The sequence below is a fragment of the Salvelinus sp. IW2-2015 genome, linkage group LG20, assembly GCF_002910315.2.
Source record: "Salvelinus sp. IW2-2015 linkage group LG20, ASM291031v2, whole genome shotgun sequence".
NCBI classification, from domain to species: domain Eukaryota; kingdom Metazoa; phylum Chordata; class Actinopteri; order Salmoniformes; family Salmonidae; genus Salvelinus; species Salvelinus sp. IW2-2015.
Genome location: NC_036860.1, coordinates 20,350,578 through 20,372,082, shown reverse-complemented (window position 1 = coordinate 20,372,082; position 21,505 = coordinate 20,350,578). Strand labels below are relative to the sequence as shown.

Here is a 21,505-nt window from a genome sequence, read left to right as displayed (position 1 = left end):
GCTCAAATCAATTAAATCCAATCTCATTAGATGGAATAATATCCCAGTAAGATTATGTGAGCAGTTGAGCKGTCGGAAATCCTGCCCATCAAGCGGTGGGCCGGGCGCTCCATGTCCTTTTCAACCGCTCCACGCTCACAGGAAGAAATATTGACGCTCCATTCATTAAAATCACAATTTAACAAACAACCATCTATTTTTGTGACTACCTGGACCTACCATTTGGTTAAGTATTGAAAGCAAAMCATATGATATGAATGAAAATAATTGTAATAAACATGAGAAGGTGAATGTAAGAAGCGCTCATTTCAAATAGGCTACACGTCACATTAAACAGCATATAAACACTCTAAATAGGTCAGGAGCCAGAGAGGGAGCCTAAGAAGGAGCGGAAATGAATTATTTAGGCTATATTATTTACATTATTTCAAGGCTATAGCCTACAAAGAAGTATATTGTGAAGCATTTGCGTGTGACACACTAGGCTGGGAGGAAGTCAGGGACATTAAGCGCTCAAAACAACATTTTGTTGTATTAAATCATTAGTCTATAAATTGTGTATATAGCCTGTGATTAACAAAAAATGCCTTACTAAACTCAGTCTACAGTGCCTTAGAAATTAATTCAGGCTCATGTGATGGTGTCTGGAGAGCAGGCCAGCAGCGGAGAATATCCTCTACGCGCTTGMAGAGCCACCGGGGATGCTAAACTTTTTATTTATTTTATTTCACCTTTATTTAACCAGGTAGGCCAGTTGAGAACAAGTTCTCATTTTCAACTGCGGCCTGGCCAAGATAAAGAAAAGCAGTGTAACACAAACAACACGGAGTTACACATGGGATAAACAAACGTACCGTCACTAACACAATAGAAAAGTCTATATACAGTGTGTGCAAATGTATGGAGTTAAGGCAATAAATAGGCCATAGAGGCGAAAAAAATGTATAATTTAGCATTGACACTGGAGTGATAGATGTGCAGATGATGATGTGCAAGTAGAGATACTGGGGTGCAAAAGACCAAACATAAATAACAATATTGGGATGAGGTAGTTGGGTGGGCTATTTACAGATGGGCTGTGTACAGGTGCAGTGAGCGGTAAGCTGCTCTGACAGCTAACGCTTAAAGTTAGAGAGGGAGATATGAGACTCCAGCTTCAGAGATTTTTGAAATTCGTTCCAGTCATTGGCAGCAGAGAACTGGAAGGAAAGGCAGCCAAAGAAGGAGCTGGCTTTGGGGATGACCAGTGAAATATACCTGCTGGAGCGCGTGCTATGGGTGGGTGTTGCTATGGCGACCAGTGAGCTGAGATAAGGTGGGACTTTACCTAGCAAAGACTTATAGATGACCTGGAGCCAGTGGGTTTGGCGACGAAAATAAAGCGAGGGCCAGCCAACGAGAGCATACAGGACGCAGTGGTGGGTAGTATATGGGGCTYTGGTGACAAAACGGAAGGCACTGTGATTTGCTGAGTAGAGTGTTGGAGGTTATTTTGTAAATGACATCGCCAAAGTAAAGGATCGGTAGAGTAGTCAGTTTTACGAGGGTATGTTTAGCAGCATGAGTGAAGGAGGCTTTGTTGCGAAATAGGAAGCAGATTCTAGTTTTAMTTTTGGATTGGAGATGCTTAATGTGAGTCTGCAAGGAAAGTTTACAGTCTAACCAGACACCTAGGTATTTGTAGTTGTCCACATATTCTAAGTCAGAACCGTCCAGAGTAGTGATGCTAGTCAGGCGGGCGCGGGCAACAATCGGTTGAAGAGCATGCATTTTGTTTTACTAGCATTTAAGAGCAGTTAGAGGCCACGGAAGGAGTGTTGTATGGCATTGAAGCTCGTCTGGAGGTTTGTTAACAGTGTYCAAAGAAGGGACAGAGGTACACAGAATGGTGTCGTCTGCGTAGAGGTGGATCAGAGAATCACTAGCAGCAAGCGACATCATTGATATATACAGAGAAAAGAGTCGGCCCGAGAATTGAACCCTATGACACCCCCATAGAGACTGCCAGAGGTTCCAGACAACAGGCCCTCCGATTTGACATACTGAACTCTATCTGTGAAGTAGTTGGTGAACCAGGCAAGGCAGTCATTTGAGAAACCAAGACTGTTGAGTCTGCCGATAAGAATGCGGTGATTGACAGAGTCGAAAGCCTTGGCCAGGTCGATGAAGACGGCTACACAGTACTGTCTTTTATCGATGGCCGTTATGATATTGTTTAGGACCTTGAGYGTGGCTGAGGTGCACCCATGACCAGCTCGGAAACCAGATTGCATAGCGGAGAAGGTACGGTGGGATTCTAAATGGTCGGTGATCTGTTTGTTAACTTGGCTTTCGAAGACTTTAGAAAGGCAGGGCAGGATGGATATAGGTCAGTAACAGTTTGGGTCTAGAGTGTCTCCCCCTTTGAAGAGGGGGATGACCGTGGCAGCTTTCCAATCTTTGGGGATCTCAGACGATACGAAAGAGAGGTTGAACAGGCTAGTAATAGGGGTTGCAACAATTGCGGTGGATCATTTTAGAAAGAGAGGGTCCAGATTGTCTAGCCCAGCTGATTTGTAGGGGTCCAGATGTTGCAGCTCTTTCAGAACATCAGCTATCTGGGTTTGGGTGGAGAAGCAGGGGGGGCTTGGGCAAGTTGTTACAGGGGGGTGCAGAGCTGTTGGCTGGGTTAGGGGTAGCCAGGTGGAAAGCATGGCCAGCCGTAGAAAAATGCTTATTGAAAATATCGATTATCGTAGATTTATTGGTGGCGACAGTGTTTCCTAGCCTCAGTGCAGTGGGCAGCTGGGAGGAGGTGCTAACCTAAGACAAGGAATTTGTACTAGGATTAAATGTCAGGAATTGTGAAAAACTGAGTTTAAATGTATTTGGCTAAGGTGTATGTAAACTTCCGACTTCAACTGTATATCTGTTCTTAAATCTACATTTTTTGAATGGGGCATGCTTATTTAAGATGGTAAAGAAAGCACTTTTAAAGAGCAACCAGGCATCCTCTACTGACGGGATGAGGTCAATATCCTTCCAGGATACCCGGGCCAGGTCGATTAGAAAGGCCTGCTCGCTGAAGTGTTTTAGGGAGCGTTTGACAGTGATGAGGGGTGGTCGTTTGACAGCGGACCCATTACGGATGCAGGCAATGAGGCAGTGATCGCTGAGATCCTGGTTGAAGACAGCAGAGGTGTATTTAGCGGGCAGGTTTGTCAAGATGATATCTATGAGGGTGCACATGTTTACGGATCTAGGGTTGTACCTGGTAGGTTCCTTGATAATTTGTATGAGATTGAGGGCCTCTAGCTTAGATTGTAGGATGGTCGGGGTGTTAAGCATATCMCAGTTTAGGTCATCTAACWGTACGAACTCTGAAGATAAATGGGGGGCAATCAATTGGAGTATGGACATATGGAGTCCAGGACACAGCTGGGGGCTGAGGGGGGTCTATAACAAGCGGCAACAGCGAGAGACTTATTTCTGGAAAGGTGGATTTATAAAAGTAGAAGCTTGAACTGTTTGGGCACAGACCTGGATAGCATGACAGAACTCGGCAGACTATATCTGCAGTAGATTGTGACTCCGCCCCCTTTGGCAGTTCTATCTTGGCAGAAAATGTTGTAGTTGGGGATGTAWATTTCCACATTTTTGGTGGCAGTTGGCGGAGAGTACTAAAGCAGTGAATAAAACAAACTTAGGGAGGAGGCTTCTGATGTTAACATGCATGAAACCAAGGCTTTTACGGTTACAGAAGTCAACAAATGATAGTGCCTGGGGAATAGGTGTGGTACTGGGGTCTACAGGGCCTGGGTTAACCTCTACATCACCAGAGGAACACAGGATGAGTATGATAAGGGTACGGCTAAAGGCTATAAGAACTGGTTGTCTAGTGCGTTGGGAACAGAGAATTTAAGGAGCATATTTCTGGGCGTGGTAGAATAGATTCAGGGCATAATATACACACAAGGGTATTGTAGGATGTGATTACAGTGGAGGTAAACACCCTTATAGGTAGGCCTAAAGGTTTTTAGGAAAAATAACCCAATCAAAACGGAAAACTCCCTTGAAAGTTGGAATATGCCAGGCCTAGATAATAGAACAAAAATGAAGGAAACTTAAGARATCAGATTTTGTTGTTTATAAATACTTTGCTACAATGACACAATTAGCTACCTAACTCGTTCCTTCCTTTCAGCATGTGCACGTAGTAAGTACACCATCATGCTTTCGRGATATGCGTCTTTTCCGATTCCACAATGATTCTTTAGTTGTGGAAATTACATCACCGCACTCACTCTCTTGCTCCTCATCCTTGTAGGTCACCTTGATTTTGCACCTGTGTGCTTGATCAGTTTCTTAATGGAAATATTTAGCGAACTCCATGACAGTAGCTAAAGCAAGGGGCACACAAGTAGACTACACAAGTAGACTACAAATGCATGTTGGGCCGGGCATGCTCTGAGCTCGTTAACTGAGCACTACTGGAGCAAAATTGAAGCGGGCAAGAAGGCCTACGCTCCAGCCTTTGGGAATCTCACCCAGCACTAGAGTCAAATTTATGGATGAGCCAGTCACGTTTCAAATGCAATGTAGGCTACAGGATGGTATCTAGCTATGTGCACAGACAATGCACACAACACWAAATTATTTATCCAAACTRGTTAACTTCTTATGGCTGGGGGGCAGTATTGGGTAGCTTGGATGAATAAGGTGCCCAGAGTAAACTGCCTGCTACTCAGGCCCAGAAGCTAAGACATGCATATTATTAGTAGATTTGGATAGAAAACACTCTGACGTTTCTAAAACTGTTTGAATGATGTCTGTGAGTATAACAGAACTCATATGGCAGGCAAAAACCTGAGAAAAAATCCAACCAGGAARTGGGAAATCTGAGGTTTGTAGGTTTTCAAGTCTTTGCCTATCCAATATACAGTGTAAAATTTGGCCCAAATGCACTTCCTAAGGCTTCCACTAGATGTCAACAGTCTTTAGAACCTTGTTTCAGGCTTCTACTGTGAAGGGGGAGAGAATAAGAGCTGTTTGAGTCAGGTGTCTGGCAGAACGCCATGAGCTCAGTCAGGCGCACGGCCGTGAGAGTTAGTTGCGTTCCTTTTAATTTCTAAAGACAATGTTAAAAACATCCTAAAGATTGATTCTATACATCGTTTGACATGTTTCTACGAACTGTAATATAACTTTATTCACTTTTCGTCTGGACTAAGTGCCTGCACCTCGTGAATTTGGATTTGTGAACTAAACGCGCGAACAAAAAGGAGGTATTTGGACATAAATGATGGACTTGATCAAACAAAACAAACAATTATTGTGGAACTGCGATTCCTGGGAGTGCATTCCGATGAAGATCATCAAAGGTAAGTGAATATTTATAATGCTATTTCTGACATCTGTTGACTCCACAACATGGCGGGTATCTGTATGGATTGTTTTGGTGCCTGAGCGCTGTACTCAGATTATTGCATGGTGTGCTTTTTTTGAAATCTGACACAGCGGTTGCATTAAGGAGAAGTATAGCTTTAACCACTAGTATTGACATTATAATTAAATCACAATGGMTTAGCTAGTTTCCAAGAAACAGCTACCTGTGTTAGCTGCCGAATTARCACAGTGCTAGCTAGCTGTATGAACACAAAAGAGATTGACTGTCGGCAGTCAAACATTTGCAATCYTACCGGTGTGTCTGAGCTTTTAGATGGCAATAACCTCACTCTATCCCAATTTGCCAGTGAATACAGCTTTATTATTAAAAGTTATAACTTTCAAATTATCGACAGCAAGAATGAATGGTCCTAGTCAAGGAACAATTGAGGCCTGGACAAATATACTTGACTCCGTAAATAATAATCTCAGCTAAAGCCTAACACATTCAAACAAACCATTTATAAAGCCCAACACATACATACAGTGGCAAGAAGAAGTATGTGAACYTTTTGGAATTACCTGGATTTCTGCATAAATTAGTCAGAAAATTTGATCTGACCTTCATCTTAGTAACAACAATAGATGAACACAGTGTGCTTAAACTAATAACACAAAAATTATTGTATTTTTCTTGTCTATATTGAATACATAATTTAAACATTTCCAGTGTAGGTTGGAAAAAGTATGTGAGCCCCTAGGCTAATGAAAAGGCAAATTGGAGTCAGGAGTCAGCTAACCTGGAGTCCAATCATTGAGATGAGATTGGAGATGTTGATTAGAGCTGCCTTGCCCTATAAAAAAACCTCACAAAATTTGAGTTTGCTATTCACAAGAAGCATTGCCTAATGTGAACCATGCCTCAAACAAAAGATATCTCAGAAAACCTAAGATTAAGAATTGTTGACTTGCATTAAGCTGGAAAGGGTTACAAAAGCATCTCTAAAAGCCTTGATGTTCATCAGTCCACGGTAAGACAAATTGTCTATAAATGGAGAAATGTCATTACTGTTGCTACTCTCCATAGGAGTGGCCGTCCTGCAAAAATGACTGCACGAGCACAGTGCAGAATGCTCAATGAGGTTAAGAAGAATCCTAGTGTCAGCTAAAGCCTTACAGAAATCAATGGAACATGCTAACATCTCTGTTGTCGAGTATACAATATGCAAAATACTAAACAAGTGTTCATGGGAGGACACCACGGAAGAAGCCACTGCTGTCCAAAAAAAAACATTGCTGCACGTATGAAGTTTGCAAAAGAGCACCTGGATGTTCCACAGCGCTTCTGGCATATGTCCATATTCTGTGGACAGATGAAACTACAGTTGTTTGGAAGGAACACACAACACTATGTGTGGAGAAAAAAAGGCACAGCACACCAACATCAAAATMTCATCCCAACTGTAAATTATGGTAGAGGGAGCATCATGGTTTGGACAGCTTGCTATCATCGACGGAAAAATGAATTCCCAAGTTTATCCAGACATTTTGCAGGAGAATGTTAGGCTATCTGTGCACCAATTGAAGCTCAACCGAAGATGGGTGATGCAACAGGACAACGATCCAAAACACAGAAGTAAATCAACAACAGAATGGCTTCAACAGAAGAAAATACAACTTCTGGAGTGGCCCAGTCAGAGTCCTGACCTCAACCAGATTTAAAATGCTGTGGCATGACCCCGAGAGCGGTTCACATCAGACATCCTAAGAATATTGCTGAACTGAAACAGTTTCTTAAAGATGAATGGTCYAAAAATTCCTCCTGACCGTTGTGCAGGTCTGATCCTCAACTACAGAAAACATTTGATTGCATTTACTGCTGCCAAAGGAGGGTCAACAAGTTATTATTTATGTGTACATGGTGTGTTCAATAAAGACATGAAAATGTATAATTGTTTGTGTGTTATTAGTTTAAGAAGACAGTGTGTGTCTATTGTTGTGACTTAAAATTTGATCTGATCTTCGTCTATGACCAATTTATGCAGAAATCCAGGTAATTCCAAAGGGTTCACATACTTTTTCTTGCCACTGTACCTATTTTCAGTGGTGTAAAGTACTTAAGTATACTTAAGTTGTTTTCTGGGGKTTTTGACCATTTTTACTTCACTACATTCCTAAAGAAAATAATGTACTTTATACTCCAAACATTTTCCCTGACACTCAAAAGTACTCTTTATATTTTGAATGCTTATCAAGAGAACATCCCATGTCMTCCCTACTCCCTCTGATCTGGCGGACTCATTAAACACAAATGCTTCATTTGTAAATTATGTCTGAGTGTTGTAGTGTGCCCCTGGCTATCCATAAATAAACAAAAACATTGTGCTGTCTGGTTTCCTTAATATAAGCACTTTGAAATGATTTATTATTTTACTTTTGATACTTGATATTTAAAACCAAATACTTTTAGACTCAAGTCGCATTTTACTGGGTGACTTTCACTTTTACATGAGTCATTTTCTATKAAGGTATCTTTGTAAGAATGACAATTGGGTACTTTCTCCCCCACTGCCTATTTTAATCTTTTTTACTTTCTTTGCTTTCAGGACCACAGGGAAAGGGTGGTATGGGGAGGGTTCTCTCTGGTCGCCGGGGGGGGGGCGACCAGAGAGGTCTGGTCTGGATGAGTGACTGACGAGCAACCCTGGTTGCTAGGTGGGGTGGGAAACATGGTTTCCGGGTGTGGGGGAGTGGGGTTGGATTGAAAAATGTTGGCTGGGTGGGGTTGGGGGAATGGAAGAAGGAGGAGGTTGGGGGTAGAGGCCCACTTATGTTTTCTTTTCTTTTCCTGTTTATACTGAATGTATTATTACTTCAACTCTGTATGCACTTCTTACAGTTTTTTCTTCTTATTTTGAGTGGCAGCATGAGTGAGTGGGTACATGTTTTATAAACGTTTAAAAAAAGAAGATGTACCTGTACCACCCCCAACAACAAAAAAACGACATAAATAATAATAATAACTTGGTCAACAAAAATAATGTTGTTTCACTGCAACGGCAATTATTCCCCAATATAGACAGTCATAATGTCTACATCTCCATCTATTCTCTAGAAGTCTCCACAAAGCTCATCGCTAAGCTAAGGACCCTGGGACTCAACACCTCCCTCTGCAACTGGATCCTGGACTTCCCGACGGGCTGCCCCCAGGTGGTAAGGTTAGGCAACAACACATCTGCCATGCTGATGCTCAACACGGGGACCCGTCAGGGGTGCATGCTTAGTCCCCTCCYATACTCCCTGTTCACTCACGACTGCGTTGCCAAGCACGCCTCCAAYAGCATCATTAAGTTCGCTGACAACAACGGTGGTAGGCCTGACCACCAAAAACGATGAGACAGCCTATAGGGAGGTCAGTGACGTGGCAGTGTGGTGCCAGGACAACCTCTCCCTCAACATGAATAAGACAAAGGAGATGACCGTGGACTACACGAAAAGGAGGGCCGAACAGCCCCCATTCACATCAACGGGGCTGTACTGGAGCGTGTCGAGAATATCAAGTTCCTTGGTGTCCACATCACCAACAAACTATCATGGTCCAAACACACCAAGAAAGTCATGAAGAGGGCACGACAATGCCTATTCCCCCTCAGGAGACTGAAAAGATTTGGCATGGGTCCCCAGATCCTCAAAAAGTTCTACAGCTGCACCATTGAGAGAATCCTGACTGGTTGCATCACCGCCTGGTATGGMAACTGCTCGGCATCCGACCATAAGGCGCTACAGAGGGTAGTGYGTACGGCCCAGTACATCACTGGGGCCAAGCTTCCTAACATTCAGGACCTACATACTAGGCGGTGTCTGAGGAAGGCCCCAAAAATGGTCAAAGACTTCAGTCACCCAAGTCAGTGTTCACTCTGCTACCCCACTTCAAGCGGTAACCGGAGCACCAAGTCTAGGTCCAAAAGGCTCCTTAACAGCTTCTACCCCCAAGCCATAAGACTGTTGGACAATTATTAAAATGGCCACCCTAACAATTTGCATTGACCCCTTTGTTTTTACACTGCTGCTACTCGCTGTATATTACCTATCCATAGTCACTTTACCACTACCTCCATGTACAAATTACCTCGACTAACCTGTACCCCCACACATTGACTCGGTACTGGTACCTCCTGTATATAGYCTCATTATTGTGTTACTTTCTACTTTCATTAATTTAGTAAATATTTTCTTCAATGCAGTTTTAAGAAAATCAAGTTTTGGTTAAGGGCTTGTAAGTAAGCATTTGACCATAAAATTGGATTTGCTTCTTCTCTCCAAAAGCTATAATTACTATGCCGGCAAGGGTTGTGGGTAACGCATGCCTCATGGTTTGTACATGTGACAAGTTCCCTTGGTGACTGACAGAGGTCTGGGGGACCAGGGGAGGGCATGGCCTCTTAAACACACAGCTGTCACCAAACATGTCTCAGACAAACCACGCAGCTACAGCCACTTAAAGCCCACTACAGGCTGTAGTGCTGCTCACTCTCCCTGCTTTCCTTTCCACATMAAAAATGAGTTAAAAAAATAAACATATATGCACATGTAGTGGAAAACATTTAAATGTAACTGTCTGTAAAAGAGCGGGATAAACAACCAGAATCTACTCAAAAAGGAAGGACATTATAACTGAAGTATCTCAAACTTGTCACTAGAGGTACTCCTACTGCTGTTCCATCTTTACCAGATCTATTGTTAGYAGTTCAGTAGCTGACTTACTGGCTAGGAGGAGGCAGGAGAGGGCAATGACGTAGAGCTGGCGGACTGCCACGTCGTAGTGGTCCATGAACAAATCCAGGAGGTAGACGGCCAGGTGGCGAGCCGCTGGGCACAATTGGTAGCGGTTACTGAGGACAGCCAGCAGGTCAGCAAAGTAACGCCGCATCCCGATCTGAGGAGAGTGGGACTTGTAGGTGGGCAACTTCAGCTCCTGAGGAAAGGAGGTAAGGAGAGGAGACAGGATGAGAGGGAGTAAGGATATTGCAGACTGCAGAGTTGAATTGCGTATACAGAAAAAAATACAGCACTGTGCCAGGAGGCATGTGAGAGCATGTGCAAAGACTCCACTTTCAAATGTCAATCACAGCCAAGAAACTGCAGCCCATTCTTGACCATGGGCCTAAAATATTGCTCAATAAACTCTGTGAAATACACTACATGACCAAAGGCATGTGGACACATGCTCATCGAATATCACATTCTAAAATCATTGGCATTAATATGGAGATGGTCCCCCTTTTGCTGCTATAACAGCCTCCACTCTTCTGGGAAGGATTTCCACTAGATGTTGGAACATTGCTGCGGGGACTTGCTTCCATTCAACCACAAGAGCATTAGTGAGGTCGRACACTGATGTTGGGTGATTAGGCCTGGCTCGCAGTCTGCGTTCCAATTCCTCCCAAAGGTGTTCAATGGGGTTGAGGTCAGGGCTCTGTGCAGGCCAGTCAAGTTCTTCCACACCGATCTTGACAAACAATTTCTGTATGGACCTYGCTTTGTGCACGGGGGCATTGTCAAGCTGAAACAGGAAAGGGTCTTCCCCAAACTGTTGCTACATATATGGAAGCACAGAATCGTCTAGTATGTCATTGTATGCTGTAGCTTTAAGATTTCCCTAGTCCGAACCATGAAAAACAGCCCCAGACCATTATTCCTCCTCCACCAAACTTTACCGTTGGCATTGGGGCAGGTAGCGTTCTCCTGGCATCCGCCAAACCCAGATTTGTCCGTCGGACTGCCAGATGGTTTATCACTCTAGAGAACGCGTTTCCACTGCTCCAGATTCCAACGGCGGCGAGCTTTACACCACTCCAGCTAAMGCTTGGCATTGCGCATGGTGATCTTAKGCTTCTGTGCGGATGCTCTGCAATGGAAACCCATTTCATGAAGCTCCCGACAAACGGTTCTTGTTCTGACGTTGCTTCCAGGGGAAGTTTGGAACTCGGTAGTGTTGCAACCGTGGACAGACACATTTTGTGTTGCAACCGAGGACAGACATTTTACGCACTACGCACTTCAGCACTCCCATTCTGTGAGCTTGTGTGACCTACCGCTTCGCAGCTGAGCCGTTACTGCTCCTAGACGTTTCCACTTCACAATAACAGCACTTACAGTTGACCGGGACAGCTCTAGCAGGGCAGACATTTAACAAACTGACTTGTTGGAAAGGTGGCATCCTATGACAGTGMCACATTGAAAGTCACTGAGCTCTTCAGTAAGGCCATTCTACTGAATGTTTGTCTATGGAGATTGCATGGCTGTGTGCTTGTTTTTTATACGCCTGTCAGCAACAGGTGTGGCTGAAATAGCCGAATCCACTMATTTGAAGGGGGTTTCCAAGTACTTTTGTGTTGCTTTTTTTTTTGCCGCTCTGCATATTTCATTTTCACAATAATGCAGTTCACAAGACACAGACACAATATTGCAGTTCACAAGTGGAACAATAATGTTAGTGATTTTGAATTTCCAATTCATTAATAAATTCCATTCCACAATTCAACAATCATTTTGTGTAAGTATGATGATGTTATTAAACCTATCAGAATCTTAGCACCCACTAACCCAGAGTCAGTTTGTCAAATTTCTGCCCTGCTAGAGCTGCCCTGGTCAACTGTAAATGCTGTTATTGTGAAGTGGAAAAATCTAGGAGCAACAACAGATCAGCCGCAAGGTGGTAGGCAACATAAGCTCACAGAACAGGACTGCCAAGTGCTGTAGCGCATTTTTTTWWATGAAATTGGTYTCCATGGCCGAGCAGCCACACACACAAGCCTAAGCTCACCATGTGCAATGCTAAGCAACTGCTGGAGTGGTGTAAAGCTTGCTGTCATTGGACTCTGGAGCAGTRGAAACACGTTCTCTGGGTTTGGCGGATGCCAGGAGAACGCTACYTGCCCGTATGCATAGTGCCAACTGAAAAGTTTGGTGGAGGAGGAATCGCCTTGTGGCTGAATGCAAGTCCCTGCAGCAATGTKCGMACATCTAGTGGAAAGCCTTCCCAGAAGAGTGGAGGCTGTTATAGCAGCAAAGGGGGGASCAACTCCATATTAATGCCCATGGTTTTGGCATGAGATTTTCAAAGAGCAGGTATCCACATACTTTTGGTCATGTAGTGTACAACCCACCAGAAAAAAAACGTCTTCTTGCAGAGAAGTGCTATTAATACATTGAACATCCTTTGGTGAGTAGATGACAGAGGTAAAGGCCTCCATAGCAACAGTCAGTGGGAAAGAATGGTTTGTGCATCAAGCTCTCATAAAACACCATGCCCTTGTGCAGGGGTGGAATGAGTAATGAAATATCCTACCCATATGTCGTATTATCTAAAAATGTCAAGATTCTGTCTCAGAAGATCATACATATACGTTTTTTAATTTGTAGAATCGTGTGGCGATTTCCATCTATCCGTGTTGCAGAGATCAGCACAGCAGGGCCGCCGGCAAACGTGTGGCGATTGGCTTCTGCCCCAGCACTTGATTTGGTTTAATAAAAAATAGACACAAAAGCATTGAAAAAAGAGGGACAAAGTACTATCGTTTAGACTACAGGTATGAACGTTTTAACAAAATTGGGACATTAACTTTTGGGGAAAAAATCCCCTAACCGAAAAACAAAGTAGTTTTTTCTTCTACAAAACGTAAATCACAGTGCAGTTATCACAGAWCTACCACCAACAGGCATCGAACATCTTAATAAAGGGAAACATAAAMATTTGACAAATACTTTACGCAACAATGCTGTTACGTTAGTAGGAGATGTGCATCTTTAAAATGATTTGCCACGGATATAACTAAGCACTCTGCACGTCATCGTCATTAAGTAGGAAAAATGCTGTGCTCCTATCGAGTCTGCTGCTGCGCTTTGCTTTTAGCCGACCAACGTTAGGATGTAGCGATTGGTGCTTTGGAAACATGCGGAAGTACGGACTGACTGCTGGGAACATGTCTACAACTTCATCAGCAAGCTGTCAAACTATCGTAAATAAGTTACAAGCTKAAGCTACACGCTGTTTATCAGTGCAGTGCCCAACATCAGATAGCTAGCAAAAATTTGATCCCTGTGTTTGTCAGCGAAGCGAGCTAGCAGCAGGCAGCTGATGAAGTCACTGGTGACTGATATACCTTAGCAATAAAGCCCGAGGGGGTGTGGTATATGGCCAATATACTACGGCTATGGGCTGTTCTTACGCAAAACACAACGAGGAGTGCCTGGATACAGCCCTAAGCAGTGGTATATTGGCCATAAACCACGAACCCCCAAGGTGTCTTATTGCTATTATAAACTGGATTCCAATGTAATTAGAGCAGTAAAAATAAATGTTTGTCATACCYGTGATATATGGCCTGATATAATACGGCTGTCAGCCAATCAGCATTCAGGGCTCCAACCACCCAGTTTATAATTGTACATATACAGCAGTAGAGCGATGTCTTGTGCACATTCAATTATATAAATTTTCCTCATGATTTGTCAACTYGTGCACAATTAATCTGTGCTTCAGTCTGATCAATTGTAGATTACTGATAACAAACCACAGCTGCAGGTAGCCTAGAGAAGCCTATGTAATCTGATCCCCTCTGGCCAGGGGAAATCGAAGCAGTAACGTCATGTATTTATAGCCTAAGCTATGTACTGTAATTATAGCCTAAAACAGGCCCATTTATTTGTGCTAATAGAAGACGTGAATGTGATGAAATGTGGTTTATATTCAAACTTTGGGTGGCTAGGCTACCTAGGCCTTTTCAATCCCAAACTAGACTGGACTTGTTGACTGGAATTAATTAATCAACACCATAGTGATGACATACTGTGTGAGTAACTTTTCAATTACAGATGCAAAGGCCTACAAGATGCAAGCCTGCGTAAAGCAAGCTCAGACCTGTTAGTTCTATTGTTCAATCGCAGTTCTTGTCCCTTTGTACGTGTAAAGGACCCCCCCCCCCCAATTAGTTTAGTTTTAAAATAGAATTCATATGGACAAGTACAAGGTTGCTGCAGTTTGACAGGGTTTAAACATTCAAAGCAATTAAAAAAGGGGTGGAAAGAGTACTGAGATATCCTACTCAAGTAGAAGCACTGTTATTTATATAAAATTTTACTCTAGTAAAATTACTGACTTTCAAAATTCCTCAAAAACTTACAAGTACTCGGAAACACTAGTCAATTTCAGTTACAAGACCAGTTGTAATGYGTTACTTTACACTGTCCCTGTGAAAAATCACCTGGTTTAGCTCTTATGCATCCATTTGCTGAAGTATTTATTCAGTGAAGAAAATACTWTGTGTGAGGTTTCGCCTGTCACATTCTATTTCTGAATAGCTGGTGATAAAATCAGATCTGGCCAGCATGTAAATTATTTCAAACTAGGGTGGTGTAAGTGTCAACATCAAAGCTCTGGAGATTGCATTCCTTCACGATGAACAAGGAATGTCAGCATAAAGTCAAACATCACTTCAGCCCCATTATYTGTCGCTGTTTTAGGTCAATGTGTTTAAGGTTAGCTGTTGGATAACAGGCAGGACGAGAGGGACTTCATATCTATACTGAACAAAAATATAAAAACAACATGCAACAATTTCAACGATTTTACTGAGTTACACTTCATATAAGGAAATCAGTAAATTGAAATAAATWAATTTGGCCCTAATCTATGGATTTCACATGACTGAGCAAGGGCGCAGCCAGGCATAGGCCCACCCACTTGGGRGCCAGGCCCAGCCAATCAAACTGAGTTTTTCCCCAAAAAAGGGCTTTATTACAGACAGAAATACTACTCAGTTTCATCAGCTGTCAGGATGGCTGGTCTCAGACAATCCCACAGGTGAAGAAGCTGAATGTTGCGGTCCTGGACTGGCAAGGTTACACGTGGTCGCCGGTTGTGAGGCTGCTCGGATATACTGCCAAATTCTCTAAAACGACGTTGGAGGCAGCTTATAGTAGAGAAATGAACATTCAATTCTCTGGCAACAGCTCTGATGGACACTCCACACTCCTTCAAAACTTGAGACATCTGTGGCATTGTGTTGTGGCCTTTTATTGTCCCCAGAACAAGGTGCACTTGTGTAATGATCCTGCTGTTTGATCAGCTTTCTGGGATCTTTTATTTCAACTCATGAAACATGGCACCGACACTTTACATGTTGTGTTTATATTTTTGTTCAGTATAACAATGTTGAGTCTTTGGCAAGAGAGCAGTACTGAAATCAGGATAAAAGCAAAYGCTCCACATACAGACAAAGAGCTTCCACTTAGCAGTTCCTACAGGAAGCGGGCATGGTATACAGCCGGGCTATAAACAACCACAAACAGCCAGAGCGAGCCATGTTGGCACATTTCCACTGAGGATCTACGCGGGCCGGCACCCGTGTCTCACTGAGCCATAGCTCCGGCGGACCTGCTTTAAGTTGGGGCCAAGGCAAGGCCACTGGTACTTTTCGGCTGGCATTTACATAACATTGGCTAACTGAGGTTACACCTTCTCACAAAGAAGCTGTTTTAATTATGCCGAGGTTGTTGATGTTGCTCTTCACAAGTCCTCACTGTCAGCCCTAGCTATGGAAACACAATTTCCCAAGTGTATTCCATGGGTATGACAAAACATTTATTTTTACTGCTCTAATTRCATTGGTAACCAGTTTACAATAGCAATAAGGCACCTCGGGGGTTTGTGGTACATGGCCAATAAACCAGGGCTGTATCCAGGCACTCCGTGTTGCATCATGCATAAGAACAGCCCTACGCAGTGGTATATTGGCCATATACCACACCCCCTTGGGCCTTATTGCTTAAGTGTAACACACTGGTGTTACAGTCAAAAAGCAGCAGAGTGGAGTAGTCAGGTTCTCTGTGCTCCCTAATCCAGTCAACACAGACAAMCAACAACCCAGCGTTTGCCTAGAACAAACCTCTTCCACCCATCCGCACACAACACAGATCTCCTCTTAGTTTAGCTGGAGGCATCAGCTCATACGCCCAGCATTTGGTCAAAATAAGCATTGTCAATTTGACAAATTACCATTTAGGATGACCGATCAATATAATCTCTATTCCAAGACGTTTTGGAGTTCATTATTGTTCACAGATTAAGTGTCAATCCCTGATGGATGGTGGAAATCCTGATCTACAAAATAGAGTAACACAATGAGTTAGATAAGTGCATCTATGTGTACCATTAACATAAGATGTGTCTCATGCTGTGGTAGAGGTTCTGATAACCAGACAGGGATAACCACCTCAATCGTTACAGGGGGAGGTGACATTTCACACTTTCGCATCGAAGACATCAAGGAATGATGAGCTCACTACTGCAAAGTGTTTGTTTTGTTGTTGTTAKGGTATTTGTGTAATTCAACTAAGCACCATGTTTGCTGCGGATGAAAAAGATTTCAAGGACCATCAAAGAATGAAACGTTCACCTTTATTCGTAAAGACTGGTGGATGTCTGCAGCGAGCTGGCTCTTCCACCACTGCCCCTCCCGTTCCATCTTGCCAGTAGTGAGTCGTGCCCACGGTCCACCCTGAGGAAAACATCAAGCAGTGTCCAGAAACTGATTAGATCCCTGTCCAAACGATTCTACATCAMTGGTATCATCTCATTCATCATGGCAAATGTAGGAAAACTGACACGTTTAAGTTGTATGAGTTAATGCGTTATTTAAGTGGTACCCAAATCATTTGGATTTTGCAGCAAAATAATGCACTCAAACTGTCATAGTAGTATGTTGGACGTGTGCAGTCATCGAGTTCAGAGACCACCAGGTGCTTTAGCGGATTGCAGTTTATTACACTTGGGTAATTAAATGAATATGTAGGCTACCCTACAACATTAGCCAATCTAAAAAGCAAGTACCTCACTCACAATCGGTATTGCAAAAGGTATGCTAATGTTCAGATACATGTAAATTGTCGGCTTCGTTCACATAAATTGTTACTAGGCTTAATTTACCACGCGTGGCAATTCACCTAACCGCTAGAAAGTTATGAACTACCAATCGGATATTTCTGAGAATTGTTCAACGCAACATGACTGTACAACGGAAACTGTTGGAAAGGTTAGTCTACAACGTGCAAAACTAGTTATATGCTGGATTTGTAGGCTAATATCTATTAAAACGTTACCTTTCAACCTGCTTTTACCACTGAACACTGCAACACTCCGGAGTCCCCGACCCCTTTGTTTCAGACCAGCCGTAATCTGAGATTAAATCCTTCGCCGACAGTTTCCCAACAGGAAAATATCAGCAAAATAACCAACTCTTAGTTTAATCGTCACAAACCCATGAACTCAAACCTAAAGACCGGGATATTGTGGTTGAATTATGTTTGTTTTTATTTACGCCCCTCTTCATTCGCCCCCTGTGATGTGATCCTCGCTCTCAATGGAACTCGGTCAGACAACACGCCGCTCTCCCTCTTAGTATGGAGAAAAACTGGAATGGTCTCTACATACAAAGAAAGCGCCCTCAACTAAAATAATATTGGGGTGGATATTCTATGTAACATCCATACTTGTAGGCTACATTGTTACAGGATTTGAACTTCGTGTTTTATAGTCTGGGAGATCAGGCCTATTTGAAAATACATTAAGCTATTGAACGATGGTGGTAGAAGTCGTAGGCCTATATGTCTGGTCAAACTTATTATAATATGTTTCAATAATAATAATCTATATCCTATTTTTTGTGAACTAGAGGAATTACACCAAAACCTGCATCAGTGTGTCAATGCAATCAGACCATGTATGTAGGACAATGGCATTATAATTCATTATGATTCCACATTATGATTCTTATGCCATTTCTCTGTTTGACCAACAGGTGGCACATGAACTAATCGATGTTTGCAATGGATTCATTTTCATCATCCTGGACATACTTTATTGCGTTTTTAGAGATACTTTCATGATATTGCTGAGTAAATGTTCGTGTGGGGGGAGGGGTGATTTGTTTGGATTTCTACAAGAACAACATACATATTTTCCATGATTGCACAGTCTGTTGCCATATTTATTTTTATTTAACCTTTATTTAACTAGGCAAGTCAGTTAAGGACTAATTCTTGTTTACAATGACRGCCTACCAAAAGGCAAAATACGTCCTGCGGGGACGAAGGCTGGSATTATTATTTTTTAAATAAATAACATRTAAATATAGGACAAAACACACATCACGACAAGAGAGACCTAAAACAACAACATAGCAAGGCGGCAACACATGACAACACAGCATGGTAGCAACACAACATGGTACAAACATTATTGGGCACAGACAACAGCACAAAGGGCAAGAAGGTAGAGACAACAATACATCACGCAAAGCAGCCACAACTGTCAGTAAGGGTGTCCATGATTGATTCTTTGAATGAAGAGATTGAGATAAAACTGTCCAGTTTGAGTGTTTGTTGCAGCTCGTTCCAGTCGCTAGCTGCAGCGAACTGAAAAGACAAGCGACCCAGTAATGTGTGCTTTGGGGACCTTCAACAGAATGTGACTGTTAAAGCCTAAATATTTATGATCTGTAGGGTTATGTATCAGGCATTTTCCATTTGACCAGGTCTGCATAATTTGATGAAATTTGTTCAAATTTGTATTTGTTTAGAAGAGTGCAAGAGTGCATGCAAACTAATAAGGCGTGAAGAATGCAGGAGTAATCATACCCTGTCCATCACTGTAGGGCCATTCCCACATACAGACCACCTCAGTCACCCCAGACAGGGTACAGCCTTATACAAACACATAAGTTAACACCATAGTGTTACAGTTGATCCCAGCTGATATGCAGGGACTGGGGCTATGCACACCACAGACATCTAGCAGAGTGGGGCTTTAGCACATACAGCAATACCGGATAGCTTATTGAAATGCTGTGAATGCCATGCCACCAAAGTATTTGGCGCTGCCATGGTAAATTGGACCAAATGTCCATTCCCTGTCTTCTTGGTATGGTTGGTATGGTAGTGTCCCATCAGGCGCATGGCACAGCAGGGACATTTGGCACAGCACCATGACACATTTAACACAGGGGGATTTCTCAACTGCTGATTCATGATCCCGCAGCAGCACTGCTACAACACCAGTCGATAAGACAAAAACTTGCAGAAAACATGCAAAAATTAAACACTTATACTATAGCTATCAAAGTTAATATATCTATAAATGTGCCCACTATGTGTCCTTACGTATATATTTATTCATTATTACATCAACTTAAAATCGAAGTTCTGGGCTGTTTCACYGATTCAGTGCCTTTTGAGAAGTGTAACGTGGTAAAAAAAACAAGGTTAATTTCACAAAATTTTAACATTCTGTCATAAAGAGCACATGTTTAACTTCATAAAAATAGGTATTCCCATCTCAAGAGGTYAAATAAAAAAGTATGACTATGGTAAGTTMCTATTAAGTGCCAAATAAAGTAACAGGGTTGACCATAACAGGGCTGACGATTTCTTCTTAAATCAGCCATAAATGTCCTTATGACAAGGAGAATGGAAGCTTGTTGTGTGCAACAAGGAGTAGCAATTGAATGCAAGCTTCACCCCAAAAAATKAATTGTTAAAACATTTCTAGCCTGTCCATCTATGGGTAACAGGGTTGACGTGTTATGCTCGACCCGCTCAGTTTTCCACCACAAAATACCAGAAAATTGCAAAAAAGCGTAGAACCAGCTCACCTGCTATTACTCTATGATTTGACTATTAGATGTTCAATGTTTCTTTTTTTAAATATATTTTAAAAGGAATAGTTTTCACCATATTAAAATGAGAGTGCAGTTCACATAACAGGGTGACATTAAAACAAGGGAGAGAAATCAATAATAATCTTCAGAAATGACTATGTCAAAGCAACAAAATAACTAGGGCTTTACATTGATGGTGAAACTTGGAGAAATTTTGTGATTAAGTGGGTTAAAAAAAACTTCCCCGAARTGACTCAGGGTTGACAGGGGGACAAACYAAAATGCAGATTTTTGGCACTTTGGCAAGTCTTTATTCATATTAAAAATCTGATTTTTGGAGCGGCCTTTTGTATCCCCCTAATTAAAAAATGTAATCTTTAAGTCAGTCTGTTGCCATATTTATTTGTTATTTTATTTAACCTTTATTTAACTAGGCAAGTCAGTTAAGAACAAATTCTTATTTACAATGACGGTCCAAATGTGGAATCCATACCCTTGCCGATATCACGGACAGTAATGGTTTGAGAACATTCCAAGATTTGAAAGATACATACACATTACCAGGCAACTCCTTTTTTCTATATWTACAACTTAGTACCTGAACCCCCCTCCCCATGTGGTCTGTATAAATGGGAAGTACATTTAATATAACAGCCTTTTCAAATTCAATATTGGTGAACAATTTCRACCTAAAATATCAAAGGGATGCAAAAGGAACTCATTTTGTGGAACGACCCTATTAAGGAAACGTATAGGTTCCTCCTATACCTACAGTATCCCCACCATCAAATAACACAGATTCAATGTACAGGAGCCATTTAGTGGCCCAGCACTTCCCCGCGCAACGCACCCACAGAACCCYAGGCCTATCTCACTGATGATAGTGTTATGGGGCTGCAGGGGCTATTTATAGCCAGCCCTGTGACTGTGAGTACGCTGGCCATTCTAGGTGGATTCCAGTGGTATGCTCAGCTCCAGTACAACCCAACCAGCACCTGCTGCTAGAGCTAACTGCCACGCCGTCRTTTCAGCTCCCACTGGGCCTGGACCACATAGCCCCAGGCCAAACCTCAGGAGGAGAGGAAAGAAGGTCAGACAGTCATCCATTTATTTTGGTTGGCCTGGTGATTTGTTTTTCTATTTCTTGTTACATTTGAGATCTCTTGACATTTAAAGGCGTATGGTTCTTTTGTTTCAGGTTTTGTTGGAGGGGGATTTGACTGGAGTGGTGGGTGATGTGTGAAGAKTTTTCTCCAGGCTGGGCTTTAGGATCTGGTCAGAGGGCTCAGGCTGACATGACATGAGGGGGGCCTCCTTCTAGTTCACATGAAGGTAACTGTAGATCATAGATGTCTTAATGGAAGTGTCAGATGGTCTCACTTTTGCAGACACTTTCAACAAGCACTATCTTCTACAAACACACG

General features: G+C 42.5%; 1 protein-coding gene across 1 annotated transcript in view; it reads right to left on the bottom strand.

Annotated features, from left to right (window-relative positions):
- LOC111981994 (cyclin-J) overlaps nt 1-17,687 on the bottom strand; it is a 28,140-nt gene extending 10,453 nt beyond the window's left edge. The window contains exons 1-3 of the mRNA XM_024013501.2: nt 17,527-17,687; nt 16,824-16,925; nt 10,129-10,339 (exon numbers count right to left, since the gene is read on the bottom strand). Of these exons, the coding sequence (XP_023869269.1) occupies nt 10,129-10,339; nt 16,824-16,892 (280 nt within the window). The 5' untranslated portion in view covers nt 16,893-16,925; nt 17,527-17,687. The remainder of the gene's footprint in view (nt 1-10,128; nt 10,340-16,823; nt 16,926-17,526) is intronic.
- Nucleotides 17,688-21,505: the final 3,818 nt, after the last annotated feature.